Source organism: Aspergillus alliaceus (genome assembly GCF_009176365.1).
Source record: "Aspergillus alliaceus strain CBS 536.65 unplaced genomic scaffold BDW43scaffold_37, whole genome shotgun sequence".
In the NCBI taxonomy this organism is placed as follows: domain Eukaryota; kingdom Fungi; phylum Ascomycota; class Eurotiomycetes; order Eurotiales; family Aspergillaceae; genus Aspergillus; species Aspergillus alliaceus.
In genome coordinates, this window is record NW_022474720.1 from 194,176 (window position 1) to 219,124 (window position 24,949).

A 24,949-nucleotide genomic window follows, 5' to 3' on the forward strand; every position below is an offset into this window, starting at 1 on the left:
TTCCCGCATGCCTGTGACTCCATCGGAATCTGCACCCCCAGGGTTCAGTTGCCCAGTTCCCTCCCCCTTGTTTGTGTCGAGCCAATGATGGTTTCATGTACGGCAAGCCCAAGTCATCTGCTGGGAAAACAAGGGAGTTGGTTTTGTGGGTACCTAGTCCCCAGGGGAGCAGACAATATATACAAGCGTGCCCTTTTGTCCTTTGTATACCCTAAACCTCCCCCTCAGAGTGACTAAGGAGATCTGTACCTCGAGTGTCGACGGAATTCCCACCGTGGATACTTCGAATACGTTCTCCAGAATGCCGCGGCAGAGAAGACAGAGAATTAACGCACGTATCCCTCGTAATAGAACGGACCACCCAAGCCAATTATCGAACCGGTACTATCAATATGCAACGGAGGATGCGCCTTCACGACCGGTTTCCAGCATGCGGAATGCTCCCACCATCCCGCCACCTGCAGCATCAGTAGACGATGCACCCGAGTACTCGTCGCGTTCGGGGTCTCCAACCCGGCCATGGTCTCCCAACCGCGCCACTGACTGGACTAGGCCCCCAAGACCCCCGTCGGTTTCGACTTCACATTACGAACGAGCGGACATCAATGGCAGTCCGCGCCCGGGGACACCCAGTTCGAGATATGGAGGTAGTCCGAGGCGACCGCTGCCACCAGCCCCATTATTCACAGCGCCACGATCCACCGTTGGTGAGCAGGATACCAGCATCGACATCGGGGATCCGGACGACGACGTGTTCGGTGGTGGTGGAAGGACGATAAACCGCCATCGCCAGCATGGCAGTGTTCATTCTTTCATGAGCGAGTCGACCGTGATCATGGATGAAAAAGAAGCAATGAACAAGATCGAGCTCGGTGACGACGACGAGGCGACGGAAATGGTCGATCCAAACCTGCATTACGGGCCTGCGCCAGAGAAGCAGAGTCGGCGAGGGGTTCGAGACGCCCAGATGTCCAAGAAGGAAGTTCAGCTCATCAATGGCGAACTGATCCTGGAATGTAAGATTCCGACCATCCTGCACAGCTTCTTACCGCGCCGGGACGACCGAGAATTCACCCATATGCGGTATACCGCCGTGACCTGTGACCCCGACGATTTTACACAGAGAGGATATAAATTACGGCAGCAAATCGGCACGACAATGAGGGAAACCGAACTGTTCATCTGTGTCACCATGTATAATGAGGACGAGATTTGTTTCACTCGAACCATGCACGGTGTCATGCGAAACATCAGTCACCTATGCTCCCGCTCCAAGTCGCGAACATGGGGAAAGGATGGATGGAAGAAGATTGTGGTTTGCGTTATCGCCGACGGTCGCAAGAAAGTGCATCCTAGGACACTCAATGCATTGGCAGCCCTTGGTGTATACCAAGAAGGTATCGCGAAGAACGTTGTGAACCAGAAGCAAGTCAATGCACACGTCTACGAGTACACCACTCAAGTGTCCCTCGACTCCGATCTCAAGTTCAAAGGAGCCGAGAAGGGAATCGTGCCGTGCCAGGTCATCTTCTGTCTGAAGGAACACAACAAGAAGAAGCTTAATTCGCACCGTTGGTTCTTCAACGCTTTTGGTCGCGCCCTCCAGCCCAACATCTGCATCCTTCTCGATGTTGGTACAAAGCCTTCGTCTACCGCGCTGTACCACTTGTGGAAAGCATTTGATCAGGATTCCAATGTCGCCGGAGCAGCTGGAGAAATCAAAGCAGGCAAAGGCAAGGGGATGCTGGGTCTGCTGAACCCGCTGGTCGCCAGTCAGAATTTCGAATACAAGATGTCGAATATTTTAGACAAGCCGCTAGAATCCGTGTTTGGATACATTACTGTGCTGCCTGGAGCGCTGAGTGCTTATCGTTTTTTCGCGCTGCAGAACGATGCCGAGGGCAACGGACCCTTGAATCAGTACTTTAAGGGAGAGACACTACATGGAAAAGACGCGGATGTGTTCACGGCGAACATGTACCTGGCCGAGGATCGTATCCTGTGTTGGGAGCTCGTGGCCAAGAGGGAGGAAAGATGGGTCTTGCGATTCGTCAAGAGCGCTGTAGGAGAAACAGATGTCCCAGACAATGTTCCTGAGTTCATCTCCCAAAGACGACGTTGGCTGAACGGTGCTTTCTTCGCCGCCGTGTATTCGATTGTGAACGGAAAGCAGTTGTGGAAGACCGACCACTCGCTGCCGCGAAAGATCCTCCTCCAGATTGAAGCGGTCTACCAATTCGTTCAGCTGCTTTTCACATACTTTGGTCTGGTGAGTACTTTGGGACTCTACTGTATGATTGATGCTGACAAGCGATAGGCAAATTTCTATTTAGCATTCTTCTTCATTGCCGGATCGCTTACGGATCCGAAGATTGACCCATTTGGCCATAGAATAGGCAAATGGATCTTTATCATATTGCGATATGCCTGTACATTAGTCATGTGCTTGCAGTTTATTATCTCCATGGGTAATCGGCCGCAAGGGTAAGTGATTATACCGTTGTGCTGGACGGTCGTTCTATGCTAACAGTTCGCAGAGCCAAGAAGTTATACCTCTCTGGGATGATCGTGTATAGTATCATCATGGTCTATACTGCTTTCTGTACAATTTACCTGGTTGTTCTAGAGCTGATCGCAAAAACCGGGGGAAAGAGTGACCTCCCTGTCAGCGATGGACTCTTCATCAATATCGTGGTGTCCCTTCTCTCGACTGTCGGTCTCTACTTCTTCTCCTCCTTCCTGTACCTCGACCCCTGGCACATGTTCACATCATCGGCGCAATACTTCGCGCTTCTGCCTAGTTACATCTGCACTCTGCAAGTGTATGCTTTTTGTAATACGCACGATGTCACATGGGGTACTAAAGGAGACAACGTGATCAACACCGACCTGGGCACGGCCCGCATCATTAATGGGTCTATTGTGGAAGTTGAGATGCCCTCGGAGCAGCTCGACATCGACAGTGGGTATGACGCAGCGCTGCGTAATCTTCGTGATCGAGAGGAGGTACCCGAGCCCCCGATCTCGGAAAACCAGTTGCAAGAAGATTACTACCGGGCGGTTCGTACATACATGGTCTCCATCTGGATGGTTGCCAACGTGATCCTCGCCATGGCGGTGTCTGAAGTTTACGGAGTAGACTCCGGCGGCACTAACATCTACCTCGCCATTATCCTGTGGTCCGTGACCGGTCTGGCGGTGATTCGTGTGATCGGCTCCACGACGTACGCTATTTTGCATGTGGTACAGAAACTTGTGGAGGGGAAAGCCAAGTTCGACGCCGGGAATCTCACCTATGGGACTGGCAGTGCGAATTCCAGTGCGGTAAATGGCAGCACGGTGCAGTACGGTGGAGGTGGCACGTTCAGGGATAAGTTCACCGAGGCTAAATGGGGAATGAAGCAGCAGATGGGCAAGGCAATGTTTTGGCGAAAGTGATGTCCTTTACGTTTTCTTTCTTATGTCATGTTGAACTGCGATTTTTTCTGATGAAAATATGGTCATGGTTACGGTTATGGATTGTATGTACTGATGAAGAAGGATCCATGATATAATAAATGTACATGTATGAGCCTGCAAGGACTCATTGATCCTTTTCGGGAATGCGTACGTTGCTTGAAGCGAGTTCCATCTCAGAGGTGAGCAACTTGTTCGCCATCTCTGTTTCGGGAGTCTAGCTATAGACGTAAAAAACTAGATCATCCACACCAACCTCGCTCACAGTCTGGCTCTCTCCGACCCACAAATCACCCCCTCAACTACCTTCGCGGCTGCGATGGTCTCCTCATCCTTAAAATGTCTTCCGACCACTTGCAGGCCCACCGGGGCCCCCAAGAAGCGACCAGGATCCACCCACCACTTCCTCCATTCCCTCGCCTCAACCTCGCTCCTGGCCTTCCAGCCACTCCTCTCCTCGACACGGCTTAGATCTTCATCTTCAACTTTCATACCGGAAGGAAACACTACGGCCGGTAGATCCAGGATGTTCCAAATTGCGGTATAATTCCAATACTGAGCCTCACCCAAGGCAGCGGCAACGCCCACATAGGCAGGACAGAGAATGAAGTCCACCCCTTGCGTTTTCATCAGCGCATGGTACTCGTCCCTGTACTTGTCACGGGCGATGTTCAGCGCCCAGGTCTCGGCGATGGAGAATGGGGTCGGGTGGGCGTAGGAGAAGGCCCAGCTTGTTAGGGGGAGGGTGGGCTCGCTGGTTTGCGCGATGAGGTGTTTTTGGGAGGCGGCCGAGTCCGGATAGTAGAGTTTTGACTGTTACTTTCTGTTAGTCACCTGTCACTCCCCAGCCTTGTCTAGTGAGAGAGGCTGGGGTGCTAGGAGGGGAAAAAGGGGAGAGGTCATACGATGATGTCCCAGCCGTGGGCGTGCTTGTAGGGTTCCCAGTCCACGACTTTGATGCCGGCCGCTTGAAGCTGGGATTTGGCGGCCTCGAGTGCTCGGGTTATTGGGGGGTGAGGACGGACTAGCCTGTACTCTACTCGTTGGCTTCTTCATCCTAGATATCTTACATATCATACAGCTTGCATGTCCTCTGAAAGCGTTGCTTAAGGGTAAAAGCGAAGGGGAACAGGTGCACGTACCCATCATCCCACATGATTCCCACTGTAAACTCCCTGTTTTCCTTCACTCGTCTCCACGGAAGAGGAACGAGCGAGGTCTCGATATCCCACGGCTCAGCATCTAGAACGGCCCTCTGGAACAGCTCGAGGTCATCAATACTCTGCGCTGCCAGTGGGCCCACAACGCCGAGGATGGCTTCCTGGCCCGGTTCCGGCGCCTTGATCCCCAGACAGGGATTTCGACGCATTGTCGGTCGGAACCCGTAGGCATTGCAGAAGGCCGCCGGGGCTCGGATCGAACCCCCGATATCTGTGCCTATGCCGAGCGGTGCACATTTGAAACCCATCGAGGCGCCTTCGCCGCCGGATGAGCCACCAGGGGAGAGGGAGCGGTTGAAGGGGTTTGTGGTAGTTCCTGTTAGGTTGTTGCTGCAACAGAGGTGCTGTTTCGTTCCTTTTAGCTATATCGTATCTGATTTTATTAGAAGGAGTGGGTGTTAATACCATGAGAGATTGGGGTTGGTTTGTCCGGACGTGAAAGATGGCGCCTGCTTTGTGGAGACACTGTAGGATGAGGGCATCTTCCGGGGCGATGTCGTTTACCCTGTGCTTGTTTGTCAGTGGATTTCGTTGGCTGATATGGGGAACTGACCATGCTACGTAGCCGGCATTGCAGGTGAGGTCTTTGATGCCAATATGCTCTTTCACGCTGATGGGGACTCCGTGCTATGCACGTTTGTTAGTTCTCGGGGTTCACATAAACTGATATAGATCTGACTGTCCGGGAGGATTCATACCAAAGGTCCGACCAGTTTCCCCGTCCGCTTATAGTAGGCATCCAACTCCCTGGCTCTGACAATGGCTTTCTCCGCCATGAACTCCGTTGCAAAGTTAAGCTATGGCGGATCAACACAGTGTCTCGTGTCAAAGACAAATGCGAAAGGGCGAAAAGTGTGAAACGTACCAACTGATGCCCCAAGACAGCCCGCTTCAAGAACGCAGCCACCACCTCCTCTGCGCTCAGTATTCCCGCTCCCATTCCAGCCACCAGGGCCGTAGCGGACATGTCTGTGATGGACAGTTCTTTATCGTTGAGGAGTCCACAGGTCCTGGGGAAATCCAAGACATTCTTCTGGTCCGGTGGGGGCAGCTTATTTACGGGAAGTAACCATTCCTTGGGGATCGAGTTTTGCAAGATGGTCTTTGCTTTGAGGGCTTCAGTTTGCCAGGACATTGCTTTTATTGAGGGTCGGTTGTGTATCGACGGATAATCTGAAAGAAGCGAAGGAACACGAGATTGAAGAATGACGTTTTATAGGAGAGGGGAGGATCTTCAGTCGACGTCCTTCTCCTCACGACATTTCCATATCGCTCCAATCGCCGTGTCGGAGATATGGCCCAATAAGAATAGTATCATGTTTTATCTCAGATCGACAAGTCGGAATTAATTCCGCCTAGGAATGAAGTCTATTCCCTATTATTTCGAATTCTACGTAAGGAGATGTTAAATAACTAGCCTCGAGACACCCAGGTTCATTTCGTCGGATGTGATGTAGTTGCCCCAAAACCTCAAGCCTTCGATGCCCTCCTCTCGACAAAGAATCCCTCGATCTTCGGCCATTTCTAGCTCTTCCGCGGCAACCCCGACGCTCCATTTAAACCGTTGTGCGGCTTCTTGCGCTGTGATCGCACGTCCAAACACGTGCCAATCCCAGTGAACAGCTCCAGACCCAGCCGGCGGACTTTGTTGGAGCTCCAATAGCCAATCCTGCAGCTGTTGGATGGTTTTCTCGTCGCTCCAGTCATATCGTTGGACAACAAGTAGGCCGCTCTTAAACCGGCGCAGACGGACGGGTAACCTCAAAGTCTCCCATAGCTCTGCAGCTCTTTGGAAATCGGACGGGCTGACCAGTTCCACCCCATTTCGGGACCGATTAAAGAGGGCCCAGAGATCGATCAGGCTGATGATCCCGCCTTCGTTTTGCAGGATCCCTTTTCTTTCATCGGTGAGATATTCCGCTAGGTTTCGAGAGAGCTCGGATAGATATAAGTTCTCAGAGCCAGAGCTAAGCATATCCTTTGTCGTTACCATCCCCAGTGCGGCCGCCGACTCCGAGAGAACCGCGCTCGTTTCCAGTGACGTCTCGTCACCCATGCCTGACTCTCTCGCCAGGGTTTCAGCAAGCGTAACAATCTGTTTAGCCGATGCCATAAGAGCCTCCAGGTCTTCAAACGCGTTCCCGATAACAACCTCGTTGTTTCGGCGAGCCTCGAGTCCCCGCTGCTCTAGGCCTGCAATTCCCGGAGCTGGCGATCGAACCGGAGTAGACATGGGCCCATTGGTACGCGATGTCAGGTTAGGGAAGGATGCATTGGGCGAAGGCTGCTGTGGTACAGGTGGGGCATTATACAGCAACCATTTCCTCTGGACTAGTGCCCCCTTGAGCCGCTCGTAGAAGATCTTCTCGCCTCCTCCCCGGAACGATAATTTGATATAATCCGAGATCTTAGTATTTTTGATACTGCCTTGTTGGAAAAATGGTGCTGGAGATTCCGAGCGATGCTGGCGGCTATTGAGAGCCTCCAAGGCACTTGACAATGAGGCACCGCATATTTCACACTCAAGGAGGAAAGGGTGATTTACAAAGGTGCACCTGGAGCATGACACTAGGGGTAGTCCCGTATCCCTAGCGCCATTGCTTGGGGGTACATCCTCCGTAGGCTCGGTGGAGTTTATTGAGCCCCCCTCATGGGGCGCCGCCGCAGCCGCAGCCGCAGTAATCGCCGCCTTTAACACAGTAGTAAAAGGAGGCTTAATGCCGCAAGCCAGGCAAGGTGGGATGTTTGTCGCCCTCGCTGTGGAGGGGTCGAAATTCGATGGTATAGGGTTGGAAAATGTGCATATAGGACAGATCCACGTGGCGCTCACCGGTGTCGGCGCCGATGGTTTCAAGCATGGTAGGGAGCTTTGTACGAGAGTAGGCTGGGACCTCGATGGACCCATGCCTTTGGAACTGGAACCGTTCTTCGGTGGCTTGGGGTGTAATGTGATCTTCGGTGCGGATTTCAGGAAGCCTGCCTGATATTGACGTGTGTAAGTACTCGACCAGGATCAGTCCAAAGACTGAGAGGTGTCATACTTGGTACTCTGCTCTATCAATATCTCTCAAGTCAATCGCAACCGAGTGTTTGCGGGGTTCCTCCACCGCGACATAACAGACTCGATGGGATGTGAGGTATGCATGGCCATCTTGAAAATTTGGGATCTTGTATTTGCTACTCAAGTAAAGATATATATATATACATATCAGCACAGCATTACAGGACCGACTTGAAAAAAGAGACGATCGATCACTCACCCTTCGTACAACCCAACCGCATCCTGGACGAAGAGGAGGGTCTCATCGGGCAACAGCGAGGGACGGAGTGCTGTACTTAGATCCAACGGCTTGAAGAACATTTAGGAGGTTCGACCAGCATCTCTGTCTTTCTATCTTTACCACACAAAAGGAAAAGACTGTGAAGAAAGAAGGAAGGAAAGGAGTTGAGTTGGAAGTTGACCACGAACTTTAGTCAGTCATTCAGAGTATTGATGTCAGAGTCCCAATACGGGAGGCGGTAGAGCCCACTGCCGCCAAGAGATGTAAGCGAAGGGAACTTAACCTCTTTCTCACTTTCAAAGAACAACTCATTTCCCATCGTCAGCTTCCCAATCCTTCGCCGCCGACCTTGTTCTTCTTTCATTACTTAAGCTGGCTCTTACGTCTCATTAGTGTGATCGTATTCAGCTTTGCGCTTCTCCCTCCCTCTCTCCCCCGGTGTAGGAAGTTTCTGTTCGAAGCAATATATCCTTTTTCACAAACAATCCCGTAGTTCTTCCCCTTTCTTTTCTTATTCTCTTATATATTGTCATTCCAAAGCATCACTTTTCTTGTGGTCGGCATCTACTTCTTTTGCCCTCTTCTTCTCATTTATTTTATTGTTGTTGCCCCATAAGATGAGTTCGTCCATTCCACCATGGCGTGTGACTGCGTCAGCCACTACCGCTCAGTCATATCCCACACACGGTATGTCATATGGTCAGTGTTGGTATTTATTGCCAGTCAAATCTAACTCGTGATAGCGACCCCATCGTATATCCCAGTCCAAGCACGCCGTAGCCTTGCCCATACAGCTGCCGCGAGTTCCCTTCCAGCTGCAGCGTCGAAGCCGTCGGCTACCGATACCGCCTCTCGCAAACGAGTAGAATGGCCAGCCCCTGTTCGCTTATATGTACAACGCAGTTTTGCTCCGGAGCACCAGATGTCCTCGGTCAGCCGAGAGGAGATGGAGACCAAGTTGAAGGCCATCATTACTGAGGCCGCAGAGGGCAACAAGTTGGATAATATCGACTGGGAGACCCTGCCATTACCCCAGATCATGATCCAGAACGAGCGCAACCGGATCTTGGCCAGCCCAAGCGTGCCGGCTTGGAGCGCGGTGCCTGCCCACAAATATGAGAGCACCTCGGACGCAGTGTCGAGGAAACGGAAGTCGGTTGAGTACAATGGGGACACGAATAGCTGTCCACCATGGAGACAAACTACTAACCATCACAATAAATTTGAAGACCGAGTCACTTATCCCCCTACAGACAAACGACAGCGGATAGATAATAAGAATTCAAGTAAGTCCAAAGCTAATCTGGAACTGCGGAAAAAACGCTTCGAGGAATCACGGTCCAGATACGGTTCTTCGCCCTCGTCGCGCGATGATTCCCCCTCTGCCAGTGCCAACCAGGGCCCCGTCGTGGGAAGGTGTCAGGATCTGGAGAAGAATTATTTCCGTTTGACGTCAGCGCCAAACCCGGATACTGTCCGCCCTCTACCAGTCCTGGTAAAGACACTGGACCTGCTGAAGAAAAAGTGGAAGAAAGACAACAACTATAACTATATCTGCGATCAGTTCAAATCGTTGCGGCAGGATTTGACTGTGCAGCACATTAGGAATGAGTTTACCGTCAGCGTCTATGAGATTCATGCCCGCATTGCCCTGGAGAAAGGAGATCTTGGTGAGTATAATCAGTGTCAGACTCAGCTGCGAGCGCTCTACGCACAGCAACTTGGGGGGCACCCTACGGAGTTCAAGGCGTATCGTATCCTGTATTTCATCCACACCCGCAACTGGACGGCCATGAACGATGCCCTGGCCGATCTAACCGCAGCAGACAAGCGGGACCCTGCTGTCAAACATGCCTTAGACGTCCGTTCGGCTCTCGCTCTGGGAAACTACCACCGTTTCTTTCAACTTTACCTGGATACCCCGAATATGGGAGCTTACCTCATGGACATGTTCGTGGACCGAGAGCGACTGTCTGCGCTCACAGCGATCTGTAAAGCGTAAGTAGAAGAGCATTCCCCCCTCCTTTTAGGCACATACCTCTCTCTGCCTTGCGTACGCTAACCTTCTGCTCCAGTTACAAACCCGACGTAAACATCCGTTTCATTACTGAAGAACTTGGTTTCGAGTCCGACGAGCAGAGCGCCCACTTCATCCTGGATCATACCTCGGAGGAATCGCTCCAGGAGAAGGATGGAGCTGTGAGGCTGCTTACTGGAGCGAAAGCCGTACAGCTTTTCGAGGCTGCCAAGGCTGACGCTCACCGGATTGTCGATATCAAGGGTCAGATATAAAGGTTGTGCATTTGTTTTCCATGACGGGCATGTCCGGCACGTCACTCACACCCTCTTTACACTTCCTTCTCACCCGATTCCCTATCTCCGGCCTTTTCCACTTCTGGGGTCGTTCCCCCCCTTCCCTTTCTTCCCGTTTTCACTTTTTTTTTTTTTTGCTATCCGTTCTCATTCGACCTTTCCCTTTCGGAGCGTGCCTGCGTCTATTTTACAGCTTCAGGAGATCTATACCCATATCGACCGCGAAAACGCATTGGTAGTGTGTGATTGAGCTTGACTCGGTAGTGTTGTTATCTTTGGGTCGGACCTGGAAGGATTGATGATATATCTAACCTTGGATTTGAATATTCCGCAGCCGTCATATGAATTCAATCAATAAAGAGCATCAGGTCCTATTCGTAGATGATAATATTGATTATGGAGTAAATGCATCTCTTTCCGTCCCACCCACAAGGGAGTTTGGTGGGCTGAAAGATTTCGCCCGTCAGGACCCCGAGAAAAGGTCTCGGCAGATTTAACAATGGTTTCATGCCGGTCACTGGATGTACGTATTGATGCATGATAGCCGAGCCGTCAACCCCAGATATTTCTTTTCGCTCTATTCCTTTTTCTTTGAACTTCCACGGTGAATCAATCATGTATACTCCAGATCAATTAATTGAGTACATACCAGTACTTCCGACCAAGGACCCGCAACTTGAGGTTCTCGAACGTTGTCCGGCCCACATAACCGGACAAAATTCCGGTTACAGAAATTAACGGGGACGTAATCTGAAGCATGACGAGTCAACTTCCATCCACTGTTCACCCGTCTGTACCTGAATGAATTGATTAGTATTGGTCGATAGCGTGCCCGCCTGTCATCATCCTGGTTGCATCCCGGTCTACTGTACGCATTGTCTGATCTTTTTTATTTTTATTTTTATTTGTTGTGGAGCATAGTATTAGTCAAGGGCCCAAATCACGATATTACATTTCCTGTACCTGCTACTACTAACCGCGGGCGTACTTGGTGATTTTCTATTACAGGGAATGACGTCTCGTGATGGAGGGGGAGGTGGGCTTTTAGTGTTGGGTTTATTCTTCTCTGGCCCTAGTTGAAATGAAATTCATAAGGTCGTCAATGGGGCTTTTTTAAGGTAGGGCTGAGGCGTGGATTTCATTTACATGACACAACCATTCTAAGTACAGTACATTCTTATCTAGATTCTCAAGTCAGGTCAGCACGAGGCGATCATTTAAATGACATCCACAATGGATCTATCAATTATTCCTTTTTCCCGGTACCTACATACAGACTGCTACTACTAGTATTTCCTCTGCATATTGTGGGACCATAGTATGGTATGTGTATGTACAGAGTGTACAGGGTATATTATTGTATATACAGTACTACTATCTAGTGGTCTATTTAGCATTGACAATTGGAGGGCAACTTGGGTGAATTTGGACTGGAGATTGGTCGTCTTCCGTCGCTTCTGATACACTGGCCCAAAGTCTATCTATCTATCATGATCATGATATCCTCGAATTGGGCAGTAATAATAAGATTCCACAAGGAACTTTGAGAAACCGTGGATCTTGATCCACGATCATACAGCTCATTTTCATGAGGGGAAAGCCCTAATCACCTGCAATCCCAAATAATCCTCCTGCAGCCAGTCGACCTGCAAGGGCGCTGATCTGCTGCATCAAGCTGGATCGACTCAAGTGTAAATGAACGACTCCGAGAAGCTTGAGAGAGAGTCGATCTACTACTTGTACTGTGCGCTGAGAAGGAGGTATTTTGCCTTTCTTTCACAATTTCCCTTTTTTTTTTTTTTTTTTTTAAGTTATCCTCTAACGTTGAGAAACTTTTAACTAGGACACGGGAGGATGTTTTAAGAAATGGATTTTCGACGGTGAGTTGGAGAATCTGAGGCTAAGTGAGCTTAAACCTTTTGACTATGGAAAATGAAAATCAGAAACATCCTAGTGTGATAGGTGACAATCTTATCGCATATTAATAGATCTTAACTCTTTCTAAGCATCTTTCTTTGACTGGCTGGTGAATGTCCATACCTTGGTAAGGTATGTATGTACTGTACCTAAGTTAGGAGTATACTACTATATCCATCCATATACATATATGGTATATAGAGAGCGAGAGGTATCAGTAGTTAGTAATGACAACCAATGAAGGCACAGACAGTGAAACACACAGACCACTGTGACGCCTTGTCTGGTTCGTCTCCAAGGAGGGGCATGGCAATTCCACCCCATCAGAAAACGTGGTACACAATGTCTCTTTCTTGGTTTTTCTTCCCCCCCCCCCTCCTCTTTTTTCTGTTCTTTTCTAATGCGTTCATCCCTTTAATAATCGTCGATTAAAAAGGAAGAAAACAAAAACAACAAAAATAGGAAAGAAAAGAAAAGAGGGGAAATCTCAACCACCATGGCAGTCAGTAACAAGAACCGCTGCCCAACCGCGTACAAACAGGGATTTTGCCGTCCAAAAACCTTTCTCTCTCTTAACAAACAAATAACACGCGCGCACACACCAAAATAACAAGAACTTCATGACGGCCCGCGGGTGAAACCAGCAGGGCTGGAGAGAAGCAGACTAAGGCATCTAGTGAGTTAGGTCAATGCGGACGACCGGGGAGACACTCCCGGTTTGGTCAAGGGAAAAGAGGACTTTAGTTGGGCATGCAAACAAAACAGCCTTTTTCGTAGGATTCTTGAGGGATTAAAATAATTTTTCTCTCCTCTCTTCTCTTCTCTTCGCGATCTTTGTTATTCTGAATTTTATTGATTGATTTTATCTTATTAATTATTATTTTGCTTCTTCTCCATTTTTAAGGTTCACGGTTGGTCTTCTGGAAGAAAAAAAGAAAAAGGGAAAGAGAGAAAAAGAAGGAAAAAAGAAGGAAAAAAAAAGGAAAAGCAGAAAAAGAAAAGAAAAAGAACAGTAAGATAGTGGACCATACCATACCGTGACGGTACCGAAGGTTTGATCCCACGCCTCCACCCAACAGACTTAAAAGTCTCTAGTCTAGTAAAAAAGTACTGGACAGTACCTGCGATACTTCCTTCCCGTACCACCAGTCAGGAAGGGGTGTTGCAGATGGGGTTTTAGGAAAGAAAAACGGAAATGAAAATTAAACTGATCGTCAGTTGGAGTACAGACCTCTTTTTTGGATTTGGATTTACTTGACTTTTTCTTTTTCGATTTTGCCATAGCTCTCTCTCTCCCTCCTATTCTTCCTCCTTACTTTTCCGCCTCCCATCGTTCCTGATACCAGCTACATACATACATATACAGCTTGCAGGGAAAAGTTATTCCCGTTCCTGCCTCAGCGAACCAGCGCAGGTTTTGGAAATACCAAAATTCCCAAGGCCAAGGTTCCGAACCCCACGGGTCCCATTTTCCTCCTTCTCCATCACAGCCACTCTTGCCCTGCCGTTTCACCTTTTTCTACAGAAACAATTAAATCAGACTAATAAGAAAAAGAAAAGTGGTTCCGGTCTGGGGCATTCGACGAACCAACCCAGCTGTCAAGTGTCCAGTCTTCATTCTATCTATCGAGTCAGTAGAGGCTACTACTACTACTACTACTACTACTACTTGCATCCCCCCTCCCCCAATTATCCCGACGAATATCGGGGGCGACACAGAGCGGACCCTGCCTTCTCCTCTGCCTTTTTTTGGAGTCAAGAACATCCGTGGATTACTGACCAGATCAGACAAAAACCCAGAGAAGAAGAAGAAGAATAAAGAAAAGGGAAAAAAGAAAAAGGTGGGAGAGGGGCGTCCATTAAAAAAAGAAAAGAAAAGGACCATACGACTTCCATACATACACATGTACATGCGCCTTCAACGGATCCTCTTCGCACTCTCGTCTTAGTATTCTTTCCTTTATTATCTACCTATCTATCCATCTGCATCTTCCTTTTTCTCACTTCCTCTTACTCTTGACTCGTCTCGTCTGGTCTCGTCTATGGTCCTTTGACATCCATCGCGGTGACTCGGAACTCTTTATTCATTCATTCCTTCCAGGCTCCATTCCTCTCGGCAATCGTCCACTCTTTTCTTTTCTTTGTGCCATCTGTCCTTCCTTTAGTGGCGCAGATTGGGTTTTGATATTGTTCTTGCGATCTTTTCAACCTTGCTATTTTTGAAGTACTACTCTATTCAGTTCGAGGACCTGCTTTTGTCTTTATCTTTGTAACAATTTTATTTTATTCCAATTTTTTGTTATATCCAGTTTTGGGTGGAGGAGAAAGGCAGGCAGAGAGAGAGAGTCCCAAGTCCTGTTCGGAAATACTAGATGGTCCGTTGAGAATGAAGGTATGTTTTTTATTCTTATTCTTTCGCATTGACTGGAGTTGCAGTTTAGTTTCGCATTTTCCCCCTTGGTTTCAAACCATTCTCTCTTTTTCCCCCCCCGCCCCCCTCTCTCCTTCGACTTCAACTAAACAACTTCTTTTAGGCCATTCGACGCTCTCTCAAAGGGGAAAAAGACCCCAAACCCCACCACCATCATTTGTCCATTACCCCCAAATCGGCCATTGCCATTCTGCCTCCGAAAAAGGTATCTATACATTTTTTTCTTTTTATTTTTCCCTCTTTTGCTCGCTTTTTACTTTTCACATTCCCTCCCCGCCCTTTACCCTCGCTTCTTCACCCCTTCCAGTCCCTCTTTTTTCTTTTCTTTTTCCTTTTCCTTTTTTCTTTCTCTTCTTCTTCTCCTTCCCTTCGGCAGTAACTCTCTCCAAGTCGGATCCCGTTCCCCACCCACCTCCTTGGCACAAACAAAGGCGACTAATTGATCATCTTTCCACTCCCCCTGCAGGTCATCAAAGCTCTTTACGACTACCAACCAGATCCCGGGAACACGCAGGAATTGGCCTTCAGCAAGGGAGACTTTTTTCACGTTATCAGCAGGGAGGACGACTTGGATTGGTACGAAGCCTGCAATCCCCTCATCCCTACTGCGAGGGGGCTGGTACCCGTGTCGTTCTTCGAGGTCATTGGCAAGAACGAAAGAGACAGCGCCGGCTCCGCCGAACTTCATAAGAAGAAGGAATCCCACGACTCCGGTTTCTCCGATCGTGCCCCTGCCGCTTTCCCCGATTTCTCCAACGGTTCGCCCAAACACAACCCGCCTCCCGTCGCCTTTCCCAGAATGTCGACCTTGGGCAAGGGCTCAAGTCCCATGGTCTACGGCGTCGTCCAGTATGACTTCCAGGCCGAGCGCCCGGACGAATTAGATGCCAAAGCCGGCGAGGCCATCATCGTCATCGCCCAGTCTAACCCGGAATGGTTTGTCGCGAAGCCCATTGGTCGCCTGGGCGGTCCCGGTCTCATCCCCGTTTCCTTCATCGAGCTGAAAGACATGCAGTCGGGTCAAACCGTGACCGATCCCCTGGAGGCCGTGCGACGCGCCGGGGTACCCAAGGTGGAGGAATGGAAGAAGATGACCGCTGAGTACAAGAACAGCAGCATCACCCTGGGCAAGATCGACTCGACGGCTGCAGCAGCGGCAGCATCGTCGAATAATGTGCAATCCGTGACTTCCAGCATGGACAAGATGTCTATGAGTCACCAGAGCGTGGCTCATTTGAGCCAGAACGGCAATTCCTATGTGAGTTGGACCTTCTCGCCTCCTCCATGAGAGGGAACATAGCCAGACTAATTCGGACCGGGGATTTTCTTTTATTAGGGCTACCACCATCGCAATGCCAGCAAGGGTTCTCTCGCACAACACATGTCGCACCAGTCGATGCATAGTTATCATCAGCCCTTGGTGGCCCCCGTCGCGGCGTCGATTCCTCGCTACTGCTTCGATAACGATAAATACTGGTACATCATCGAGGCCAAGATGGAAGACGGTCGCTGCTGGGAACTCTCTCGATACTACCATGACTTTTATGACTTTCAAATCGCCCTCCTCACCCAGTTTGAAGAAGAGGCGGGGAACCGCGGCAAGCCACGAACCTTACCTTTCATGCCTGGCCCGGTCACGCACGTTACCGATGCCATCTCCAACGGTCGCCGCCAGAACCTGGACGAGTACATCAAAAAACTTCTGGCTATGCCACCCCACATCTCCCGCTGCCAGCTTGTCCGAGACCTGTTCGCACCTCGCCCGGGCGATTTCGAGATTGACCCGAGCGCGTTCGGCGAGGATGTGCGGTTCTCCGGGGGATCGCACCATTCCTCTGGACATGAAATCCCGCGCAGCGCATCTCGCCAGTCCTCGCAGGCCCAGATGAATCCCCCTCATGACCGCAGCTCGCATCAGCGCGCCCAACCGTCAGTCTCGCACAGCAACGGTGTGCCTCCGCCCATGAACCGGCAGCCCAGCTCTCTGACACAGGTCTCGACCACCTCCAGCAGTGGCGCTTTGAAAATCAAGGTGTCCTTCCAAGGCGATCTCATCGCGATTCGCGTCCCGAGCGACATCAGTTTCCAGCAATTGCGGGAGAAGCTGATGGATCGCCTGAAGATCAACGGCAAAATTGCGGTGCAATACAAGGATGAGCCGTCAGGCACGTGCGTCGACCTGGTCGGCGACAGTGATCTCGACACGGCTATCCAACGCAATTCCAAACTTACGCTCCTCGTGGAGCTCGTATGAAGGAGTTCCTTCTCCGCATCTACATAGAATCATGATTCCCATGGGCATATTGCGATAGATTTCTTGTCTTTTTGTTGATCGTCTTCCCTGACATTTCTCTTTTGTTTCTTTTTTCTTCCTTTCGATCTCCCCCAGCTCTCCTGGGCGGACACGGTGCAACGGTGTTAAGGTTTCCTTTATCTTATGAGCCATCAATCGATTCTTCGGGAGGCTGATGGATAATAAGAATGTGATGTCCGACATGTTTATGCCATTATGTATCTCTTTTGACCTTGTGTGTTTATATGCGTTTATGTGTGTCCTGCATTGTTTTCCTTGGGCCATGGTTGATTGTGATTTCCCCATACCCTTTTGATGCGCGGTCCGATCCCCATGTACATAACGTCCTTTGCATATATGCATCTTGTAGGCTTCATTACCTACTATTTATTCTTTCGATGCCGTGCCACTTTCAGTTTGTAGTTTTCTGTGTCATGGGTTCGCTGCAGTGTCTCCCTTGTGTTGAGCAGCCAATTAATCCTCATAACCGCACGCAGATATTGATGGTCCGATGCGGTTACCGGAATCATAGAGGGTCTACGAATCGGACACTTGGTTTCATCGAACCTGGATCTGCCTGGCCCAACAGAAGAAGGACGGGGCAAGTTCGGTATCACTTGTGCACTAATGGCAATCAACGAATCGTTAGGGGACCCTCGCGAGCAGGTAATCTGTGCTTTATTCTCATTGTTCCATCTCCAAATCTTTCGGCCTTTGAATTCTCCTGGTCTGATCTCTCGGAGACCCTGTCATGCCCACTGTCTGCCACGTTACCCCGGGGCGTCCTTGTGCGAATTACTGGTCAAGCATATTTGGGAGGGCTGAGACGCAAGAATAGTACATATGGGCTAGAAAAAAGCAAAGGAAAAAGAAAGTGAGAAGACTATATGACATGGGTAGTAGATCTAGTTGGATGAAAGGTATATTTATGAATTAACATCTTGCTTTTAGAGCTACATTAGAAATATGTATATATATCGGCAGTGCTCAGATTGTATATCTAACTCCTTTCCGATTGCTATGCCAACATAGATGTGAGCGGAGAGACGAGCATCGTCGAGAGAACACTGTATCATACTCATTCGACTTTTACCTCCCACTGCGTCCGCCGGATAATCGCATGCTGACTTCCGTCACTATCGATACTCCGCATCTCAGCATCGTCCATGGTACTATTCCGTTGCGACTTTCCTTGATGATCCGCACCCTCAGTCAAGCCTCCCGAGACGGTGGTGACGGTCTGACCCTGGCCCTTGGTGAGAAATCGGGACTTCGTACCGGACATGTCCTCCCTTCCCACTCGAGAACCTTGCTCTATCGACTGGAGCGCGTAGCTTCCTCCCGAACGAGAACGGCTGTAGTACGTTCCCCCCGGCTCGCAGTCCAGATGCGTGGTGGCACCCATGTTCATGTCAAATACCTGGAGGAACTTGCGGAGGCAAGGGAACGTGGCAGACATCAGGGAGAAGTGCATAGCGACTTCAGTCACCAGGACAGTGTCAGTAATGGTGAACGTCGGATCGGCGGCGTCGTCTCCTGTTGTGCTTTGCTGGAGGAGCACAAGGCGTACAACAATGGGCACCGTTGCTCTTTTCATCAGGAGAGTGAAAAAAAAAATTTGTTAGATATGAGTTCGAGACCGACAAGAATGGCAACATAGACGTACAGAAGCTGGAGGGAAAAGGCCATGACTACGGTGATCTTGGTCGTCGAGGCCACACGTAGATCCCACACCATCAAGATCACAATACAGGGTAGGAGAAGTTCGATGAAGATGTTTCCCGCTTCAACAGCGGTCCATTGAACAAACTAAGGAATGGACACGGTCAGACACGGGGCAGGTTGAACGTAAGCTATCCATACCATGCTTCTGCAATGATCCATCGCCCCAATGTCCCATGGCATGGGGAGTTTGCATTGAAATGCAATCAGGAATAGCGAGATCACTCCCCAGAGAACAATGAACCCGGTCAAAAGATGACTCGCTTTGAGATGTAGCTTCGTTCTCGTAAGACGCGCTATTAGAAGGGATATGGAGATCTTCGAGGAACAGACGACAACGGGGTACAGGAGCCAGGCGATGTAGATGCTCTAGGGCATCAACGAAGTCAGCTATCCAAGTCAAATCCCCGGGCCTTTTTACAGTTTTGCTAACCTTCAGTCCAGATTCCACCCGATCATCGGTGAGTAAAGCCTCTTTCTTGCCGATGCCACTTCGCACCGCGTCAAGGGTCACCGCGGTTTGCACGGTTCCAATAATCTAGACTCTGTCAGCTTCCTGAGGGTGATTGGATCCCCGCATGCTTGGATATCTACCGTCCCGAACACAGCAAATGCATCGTCGAAGCCAAAGGGGGGATTCAGTTTCCACCGGAGATACACCCGGATGCCAATGATGAAGATGGACCAGCTCAGACCAACCAGAGCGGCAATGATGATGAAGGCGCTATGGTCATCTGGTGTCACCTGGACATAGGAGTCTCCATCGGCGTTACTGGAAGACATCAGGAATGCACATTCCCGTCGTCTGATTTAATCAGCAAGAGAAATGAATGCGACGACGAAGATTCCCAGAGGGATTTCAGAGAGCCGGATGAAAGCATTATTTACTTCTGAGAAGAGTCCTCCCAAAGGGGAGGAGTCCAACAGATTGTCCCATATGGGAAGTCAGCGAACTATCTGGCTAGTTGGCGCGCCATCCTTGGGGTCGAAGTTTGGTCAGGACCCTTTTTCAATGTAACTCTTTCTTCATTTCTGTTTGCTGAAGGAATCAGATCCCTGCAGCTCGAGCCCCATCGGCATCCATCAATCCCCTTAAAACACTACTACTGTTCCTATCGATATGGGTGGTGTGGACATTAGAATCCGTCATCAGATTTAACAGGGTATCTCTCTACTTCTTAATATGTACTCTCTCTCTCTCTTTTTTTAATACTTCTAATTATTCTTTCTGGTATTTCTTATTCCTTTCACTATGATAGTTATGTAGCGTCTCAGTTATATCGGGCCTTGATTTGTTCCACCCAGCACGAGAGAATCCCATAATGGATTCAGCCCCCATGCGAGAAAAAGCCTCATTAAAATTTGACGATACTTGACAAATTTGTCACTAGGATCTTGGCTCGGAAGATTTCGCACGGCAGAGTCCCTGTCGTGGCGGGGCGATCATATATTCATTAGTAGTTAAATGCAACGTTAAGCGTTTAGTGAAGACCCCATGCCCTAACACCCACGTCTAGACTGACCGTTTTGGCCCACCGTGACCCCCTTTCTATATACATGTGGCTTTCTTGTCCTACTTTAGTGCCATCATAGTTCCAAGCCGGACTTGAAGCATAAAAAGCCGAATAGGAGGGAAAAAAAAAGGGAAAGGAAAGCAAGAAGAGGAGAGAGGGAGAAGAAATAACACAATCCTCTCTCCTTCTCCCTTCATCCCACACCCACACTCTCTACCAACCCCTCATCTTTCTCTTTTTTCCTTACATGTGTTTAAAGAACACCTTTTTGCCGATATGCTATCCAGTGGACAACTGGAATTGAAGGAGGTCGGATCGGCCCGTTCTCCACATGTGCTGGAGGAAGTCGACCGGAATGGTTCTCTGGACCCCGAGTTGTCCGATGTAGTCAAGACAGGCTTCACCGTGAACGATCAGCGAGATATGCAGCGCATGGGCAAGAAGCAGGAGTTACGAGTATGTTTGCCCCGGATATTTATAGATCTTTGCGGATGCGGACAGAGCTGACGGATAGTAGAGGAACTTCCGCATGGCTAGTACCATTGGTTTCACGACTTGTGTCATGGGTACATGGGAGATTTTGTTGACGTATACTCCTCAAATTCTTACTTCGGTTGTTGAATGTTTGGCATCCGGGACTAATGGTAAACCAGTTCCAACACTCCTGGCCTGACAGCCGGTGGACGACCGGCTTTGTTCTGGTCCTTGGTATGGGCGTATTGTGGGCAGTTTTTCATCGTTCTCTCCATGGCGGAGATGTCATCTATGTAAGCTTCTCTTTTGATTACAAGATGATAAACAAAGGTGTCTAACAGTGTCTAGGGCACCTACTGCCGGCGGACAATACCATGTAAGTCACTTCTCGCTAAAATCATTCGTTCGACTCGGTTGACATGCTTGAGCTAGTGGGTCTCTGAATTTGCTCCCCGGGCATATCAAAGATTCTTGAGTTATGCCTCTGGTGAGACACATTCTGCAACCAACCCTTCACCTACGTTTCTATACTAAGGTGTGATGATATAATAGGATGGCTCTCAACAATCTCGTGGCAGAGTATCGTCGCCCTTGACGCGTATCTGGCGGGAACGATTGTGCAAGGTCTCATCTCGCTGAATGATGAGAGTTACTCGCCTGCGCGCTGGCAGGGCACGTTGCTCGTTGTGGCTGCAGCCATCGGCATGTCATTGTTCAATGTCTTCGGTGCGAAGCATCTACCGTTGGCCGAAGGGATCTTCGTCACTTGTCATTTCTTTGCCTTCATTCCCGTCATCATCACGCTGCTCGTGCTGGCCCCCAAGGCCAAGGCAGAAGATGTCTTCACCGGGTTTACCGATTATGGATCTGGATGGCCATCTCTATCATGGACGGTCATGGTTGGCCAGGTGTCTTGCATGTTTGTCGTTTTAGGTGAGATCTCGGACTCTGAAGGGTTTGCAGCAAGCCAATACTGACCGTTTCCCTCTTTAGGCTCTGACTCCGTCGCACATATGTGTAAGTACTCTGACCAACACCGCATCACCGAGGCTTCTCTCGCTGACTCACCATACAGCGGAAGAGATTGAAAACGCCAGTGTTATTGTTCCCAAGTCGATGATATGGGCGTTCCTCCTGAACATCCCCTTCGCGTTCGGTCTGCTTCTGACTTACTTGTTCTGCATGCCCGATGTGCAAAGTGCTCTCGACTCTCCCACCGGCTTCCCTTTTATCTACGTGTTCCGTCAAGCCGTCAACAATACTGCCGGGGCGACTATACTGGTGGTGATTGTGCTCGTGTTGATCATCATGATCACCATCAGCTCTCTGGCATCGGCCTCGCGTCAAACGTTTGCCTTTGCGCGCGATAACGGCCTGCCTTTTTCGACCTGGCTAGGAGAGGTAAGTGCTTTGAGTATTGGAACTTTTTGCTTCTTGCGACTCATATGTGGCATTTCTCCAGGTCAATCCAAGACTACATATCCCGGTCAACTCCATCATTTTCACCTGCCTCTTCTCTATCGTCATGTCACTGATCAATATTGGCTCCACCGTCGCATTCAACGCCATGCTCTCCCTATCGACCACGGCACTGATGGCCACATACCTCATCTCGATCGGCTGTATCATTGCCCGCCGCGTGACCAATGACCCGCCACTTCCATCGTCCCGGTGGACGCTGGGGCGCTTCGGCATGCCGGTCAATATCCTGGCGATGGTGTACGCGAGCTGGTCGTTCTTCTGGAGTTTCTGGCCGAATGCGTACGAAGTCAATGCCGAGAACTTCAACTGGGCGTCGGTGCTATTCGTGGGGCTGATGGGGATTTCGACCATCATCTACTGGGTGCACGCGAGGAAACATTATGAAGGACCCGTGGTGAAGGTCGAGGGCAGGAAGTTCCAGTAGTTCTGTTCACGTGTACGCATCTCGACAGAGGCGTGTGTGTGTATGGAGAGATTGATGTGGATGCCATACCTCCCAATCCAAGGGGCATGTATACTGCCCTTTCCCTTTGTGCCTTTCATTTTTAGGCTTTTCTTCTCTTATGAATTTCTATTCTAATTTGGATCAAGTTGGTTCCAGTATTGTAAACATCTTATCATCTTGTCCACTGTATGTACCCTTTCTCAGGGACCCAGAATGTGACAGTCAAAATCAGTCGCTTGCAGCTCTAGGCTTTCAGTTGACTGGCGTCTGATGCTTTGTCTATGTAGAGATGACCGTGCTGTGATTGTTGTGTAAAAAAAGGTCCGTTTCTCCAGCGACCCCCAACTGATGATGATCCCGTCAAACTCCTTCATGAACATAGCCAGTAAGATACTTCAAAAGGCAAGGTCTTGTGGCCAGAAAAGAAGCTATGAGATCTCTGCGGGTACAAGACTCCTCTCGCTATGTATCAAGCTGTCTTATGTGATACTATGCCCCAAGTTACAACAGCAGAGCGAACACCATAGCTAGCAAATCGAACTCCATCTTGCTAAGACACTACAAGAAAGGCAACTAAGGTATGACAAGGAGATGAGTTTTTCATCCGACACAATGTTCCAAGGCTCTGTAAGTGTATACCTTGTCATACAGCCAAGCCTTTCTCAACACATTTCCAGCAATGAACACATGAAGATGAAGTGATCACCGGCATACTCTGCCTGAAGTCTTGTTGAACGGTGTTACAACATATTTGTCGTCAGACGTTGATGTAACCCTTCTTCTTTTTGGCTGCGCTCTGATCTCCTCCCACCGGACCTCGAGTGTCACAGTGATTCAAAATCGATGGCCAGCATCCTGTCTTCATTGCGTTACTGTATCTTGCGTTCTTGTCTTATCATCGATGTAATCAATCCACCAAGAGCTATTTAGCACGCGCGCGGAGGTTGTAGAATGTAGAACACAACAACTATCCCCGTGTGCGAAGGGCCTCCAGTGAGACAGTGCTGAGCAAGACTGAGCGGGCCAAAGACGTCGAAGAAGAGCATAATGGGCCCTGTGCAAGATCAAGAGAAGGCCATCGAGGTCCGTTGGCAGATAGACCCTAATATCGCCAGGGTTTGGTAGTAGCATACAAACGTCTACTGCGATTCCCGTCAGTGCTATCTGTTGCTCAGCATTGCTGCGGATGGCCTGTAAATGCTTGTTGTCGACAACCGGCAGCAAGTGAAAACTGTAGAGAGCAACTGGAGTGATGCTGTCAATTCGGACACGCATTTAATCTGATATCTCTAGATCTAGCACCAATACACGTGTCCAATTGCGGCGCATCTACTGCCAAAAGGTCAACTTCTTCAGCTCCTCCAGCTGGATCGAGCGGATCTGTGTCCGTGGGAACCGTTCATCCACTGCTGGCCCATCCGCCAAATCCAGGTAATGCAAGGTCGACATGCCCACGTCTTCCACAAAGGCCAGCACCCGATGGAAATTCAAACCCACCTGCTCCAGTCCATGGCTATCATCGGACAGACAGAAACGGCCCCCTCGTGCCAAGAATTCCTGCATAAGTTAGTCTCTTTTTCCTCATCACTTTGGCGTTTCGAGAATAAGAATGGACGTACCTTGCAAATCTCCGCTTTAGGATACGGCTCACTCATGCCCTTACGCAGCGCAGCCGAGTTCAACTCCAACAGACCGCCGTACGTGGCGACAAAGTCCAGGTTCCGGAGAATGCGCTCCCAGACGGCGGGCCACTGGGTGAAGCTCCGTTCGGGATCATCGCTCTTCAGGCGGATCAGGTCAAAATGCCCCACCACGAGCGGCTTCAACTGTCGCAGCATGTCGAACTGCTCGTCGAAGTACACCTGGAAGAGCTGCTCGTCCGTGCCACCGGCCAGGTCGCGCGCCTGGACGTACATGTCGCGGTCGTAGTCGATGGGGATCGTTAGCGTGTGGTGGACCGACCCCATGAAGAATTCGAAGGGGTGACGCGCCAGGGAAGCCTCAATGAGGGTGCGGGAGGCCGGACGGATCCAGTCGATCTCAAATCCGATCAGGATAGTGATCTGGTCGGCATATTTTTCCCGCAGCCGCTGCGCTTCCTGGAAGTACGCAGCCTCGTTGGCCACCAGGCTGGTCTCGGTGTGCCCCGCTTCGATCTGCAGATGTCGCTTAGCTGAGAGAATAGGACTGGAGTCTCTTCTCGAGGAGATACCTCTTCCGGATAGAAATCCTCTTTGCCCCGCGGCATATGCTCGGTCAGGCAAAAGACCCGGAATTTCTTTGCAATGGCGAGTTGGATGACCTCCTCCAGGGAGTCCTTGGCGTGGCCCGGGCAAAATTGCCCGGAATGACTGTGATGTGAGAAGGGCATGGTTGGGTGTTGTGTGTATTCGAGGCCTTG

The 24,949-nt window shown here is 49.8% G+C and overlaps 10 protein-coding genes across 10 annotated transcripts; 5 read left to right on the plus strand and 5 right to left on the minus strand.

Moving 5' to 3' along the window:
• Window positions 1-301: 301 nt before the first annotated feature.
• On the plus strand, window positions 302-3,438 carry chsB (chitin synthase class II; the record flags this gene model as incomplete). Its single annotated transcript, XM_032045155.1, has 3 exons — window positions 302-2,269; window positions 2,318-2,484; window positions 2,538-3,438. The coding sequence occupies 3 exons, from the start codon at window positions 302-304 to the stop codon at window positions 3,436-3,438; spliced, it is 3,036 nt and encodes a 1,011-aa protein (XP_031897918.1).
• Window positions 3,439-3,562: 124 nt separating this feature from the next.
• BDW43DRAFT_145450 (amidase signature domain-containing protein) lies at window positions 3,563-5,970 on the minus strand. The gene is made up of 7 exons (XM_032038369.1): window positions 5,542-5,970; window positions 5,375-5,473; window positions 5,230-5,303; window positions 5,082-5,181; window positions 4,599-5,020; window positions 4,362-4,485; window positions 3,563-4,269 (listed from the first exon to the last, which is right to left on the minus strand). The coding sequence occupies exons 1-7, from the start codon at window positions 5,809-5,811 to the stop codon at window positions 3,718-3,720; spliced, it is 1,641 nt and encodes a 546-aa protein (XP_031897919.1). The 5' UTR covers window positions 5,812-5,970; the 3' UTR covers window positions 3,563-3,717.
• A 1-nt stretch (window position 5,971) lies between these two features.
• BDW43DRAFT_145541 (ESCRT-II subunit protein VPS36) lies at window positions 5,972-8,235 on the minus strand. Its single transcript, XM_032038371.1, has 3 exons — window positions 7,937-8,235; window positions 7,718-7,856; window positions 5,972-7,656 (listed from the first exon to the last, which is right to left on the minus strand). Exons 1-3 carry the CDS (start codon window positions 8,035-8,037, stop codon window positions 6,082-6,084), a joined length of 1,815 nt encoding a protein of 604 aa, XP_031897920.1. The 5' UTR covers window positions 8,038-8,235; the 3' UTR covers window positions 5,972-6,081.
• BDW43DRAFT_320931 (SAC3/GANP domain protein) lies at window positions 7,940-10,575 on the plus strand. Its single transcript, XM_032049209.1, has 3 exons — window positions 7,940-8,644; window positions 8,701-9,955; window positions 10,033-10,575. The coding sequence occupies exons 1-3, from the start codon at window positions 8,575-8,577 to the stop codon at window positions 10,247-10,249; spliced, it is 1,542 nt and encodes a 513-aa protein (XP_031897921.1). The 5' UTR covers window positions 7,940-8,574; the 3' UTR covers window positions 10,250-10,575.
• Window positions 10,576-12,238: 1,663 nt separating this feature from the next.
• On the minus strand, window positions 12,239-12,584 carry BDW43DRAFT_283535 (uncharacterized protein). The gene has a single exon (XM_032042755.1). The coding sequence runs from the start codon at window positions 12,509-12,511 to the stop codon at window positions 12,356-12,358; it is 156 nt and encodes a 51-aa protein (XP_031897922.1). The 5' UTR covers window positions 12,512-12,584; the 3' UTR covers window positions 12,239-12,355.
• A 1,752-nt stretch (window positions 12,585-14,336) lies between these two features.
• Window positions 14,337-17,014, plus strand: BDW43DRAFT_145678 (phosphatidylinositol-3-phosphate-binding protein BEM1). The gene is made up of 3 exons (XM_032038372.1): window positions 14,337-14,579; window positions 15,085-15,876; window positions 15,955-17,014. Exons 1-3 carry the CDS (start codon window positions 14,574-14,576, stop codon window positions 16,870-16,872), a joined length of 1,716 nt encoding a protein of 571 aa, XP_031897923.1. The 5' UTR covers window positions 14,337-14,573; the 3' UTR covers window positions 16,873-17,014.
• On the plus strand, window positions 16,927-17,889 carry BDW43DRAFT_145719 (uncharacterized protein). Its single transcript, XM_032038373.1, has one exon. The coding sequence runs from the start codon at window positions 17,157-17,159 to the stop codon at window positions 17,787-17,789; it is 633 nt and encodes a 210-aa protein (XP_031897924.1). The 5' UTR covers window positions 16,927-17,156; the 3' UTR covers window positions 17,790-17,889.
• A 100-nt stretch (window positions 17,890-17,989) lies between these two features.
• BDW43DRAFT_301984 (uncharacterized protein) lies at window positions 17,990-19,416 on the minus strand (the record flags this gene model as incomplete). Its single annotated transcript, XM_032045156.1, has 5 exons — window positions 17,990-18,500; window positions 18,578-18,720; window positions 18,775-19,002; window positions 19,067-19,171; window positions 19,228-19,416. The coding sequence occupies 5 exons, from the start codon at window positions 19,414-19,416 to the stop codon at window positions 17,990-17,992; spliced, it is 1,176 nt and encodes a 391-aa protein (XP_031897925.1).
• An 845-nt stretch (window positions 19,417-20,261) lies between these two features.
• Window positions 20,262-22,725, plus strand: BDW43DRAFT_145755 (amino acid transporter). Its single transcript, XM_032038374.1, has 9 exons — window positions 20,262-20,603; window positions 20,665-20,735; window positions 20,801-20,914; window positions 20,970-20,997; window positions 21,054-21,108; window positions 21,174-21,554; window positions 21,615-21,638; window positions 21,697-22,022; window positions 22,084-22,725. Exons 1-9 carry the CDS (start codon window positions 20,424-20,426, stop codon window positions 22,525-22,527), a joined length of 1,623 nt encoding a protein of 540 aa, XP_031897926.1. The 5' UTR covers window positions 20,262-20,423; the 3' UTR covers window positions 22,528-22,725.
• Window positions 22,726-23,877: 1,152 nt separating this feature from the next.
• On the minus strand, window positions 23,878-24,919 carry BDW43DRAFT_301986 (histidinol-phosphatase; the record flags this gene model as incomplete). The annotated part of the gene is made up of 3 exons (XM_032045157.1): window positions 23,878-24,105; window positions 24,168-24,704; window positions 24,761-24,919. The coding sequence occupies 3 exons, from the start codon at window positions 24,917-24,919 to the stop codon at window positions 23,878-23,880; spliced, it is 924 nt and encodes a 307-aa protein (XP_031897927.1).
• Between the last annotated feature and the right edge of the window lie 30 nt (window positions 24,920-24,949).

Excerpts from the sequence above, each read along its gene's own strand:
- BDW43DRAFT_145450 (XM_032038369.1), bottom strand. The coding sequence starts at position 5,811 with ATGTCCTGGCAAACTGAAGCCCTCAAAGCAAAGACCATCTTGCAAAAC. Across the intron at positions 5,474-5,541 it reads CTGTCTTGGGGCATCAGTTG|CTTAACTTTGCAACGGAGTT; the intron begins GTACGTTTCACA and ends GATCCGCCATAG. Across the intron at positions 4,486-4,598 it reads GGAATCATGTGGGATGATGG|GCTAGTCCGTCCTCACCCCC; the intron begins GTACGTGCACCT and ends AGTAGAGTACAG.
- BDW43DRAFT_145541 (XM_032038371.1), bottom strand. The coding sequence starts at position 8,037 with ATGTTCTTCAAGCCGTTGGATCTAAGTACAGCACTCCGTCCCTCGCTG. Across the intron at positions 7,857-7,936 it reads GCGGTTGGGTTGTACGAAGG|TAGCAAATACAAGATCCCAA; the intron begins GTGAGTGATCGA and ends TCTTTACTTGAG. Across the intron at positions 7,657-7,717 it reads TTGATAGAGCAGAGTACCAA|GCAGGCTTCCTGAAATCCGC; the intron begins GTATGACACCTC and ends CGTCAATATCAG.
- BDW43DRAFT_320931 (XM_032049209.1), top strand. The coding sequence starts at position 8,575 with ATGAGTTCGTCCATTCCACCATGGCGTGTGACTGCGTCAGCCACTACC. Across the intron at positions 8,645-8,700 it reads TCAGTCATATCCCACACACG|CGACCCCATCGTATATCCCA; the intron begins GTATGTCATATG and ends AACTCGTGATAG. Across the intron at positions 9,956-10,032 it reads CTCACAGCGATCTGTAAAGC|TTACAAACCCGACGTAAACA; the intron begins GTAAGTAGAAGA and ends CTTCTGCTCCAG.
- BDW43DRAFT_283535 (XM_032042755.1), bottom strand. The coding sequence starts at position 12,511 with ATGGGGTGGAATTGCCATGCCCCTCCTTGGAGACGAACCAGACAAGGC.
- BDW43DRAFT_145678 (XM_032038372.1), top strand. Across the intron at positions 15,877-15,954 it reads GCCAGAACGGCAATTCCTAT|GGCTACCACCATCGCAATGC; the intron begins GTGAGTTGGACC and ends TTCTTTTATTAG.
- BDW43DRAFT_145719 (XM_032038373.1), top strand. The coding sequence starts at position 17,157 with ATGCGTTTATGTGTGTCCTGCATTGTTTTCCTTGGGCCATGGTTGATT.
- BDW43DRAFT_145755 (XM_032038374.1), top strand. The coding sequence starts at position 20,424 with ATGCTATCCAGTGGACAACTGGAATTGAAGGAGGTCGGATCGGCCCGT. Across the intron at positions 20,915-20,969 it reads ATGGCGGAGATGTCATCTAT|GGCACCTACTGCCGGCGGAC; the intron begins GTAAGCTTCTCT and ends AACAGTGTCTAG. Across the intron at positions 21,639-21,696 it reads TGACTCCGTCGCACATATGT|CGGAAGAGATTGAAAACGCC; the intron begins GTAAGTACTCTG and ends CTCACCATACAG.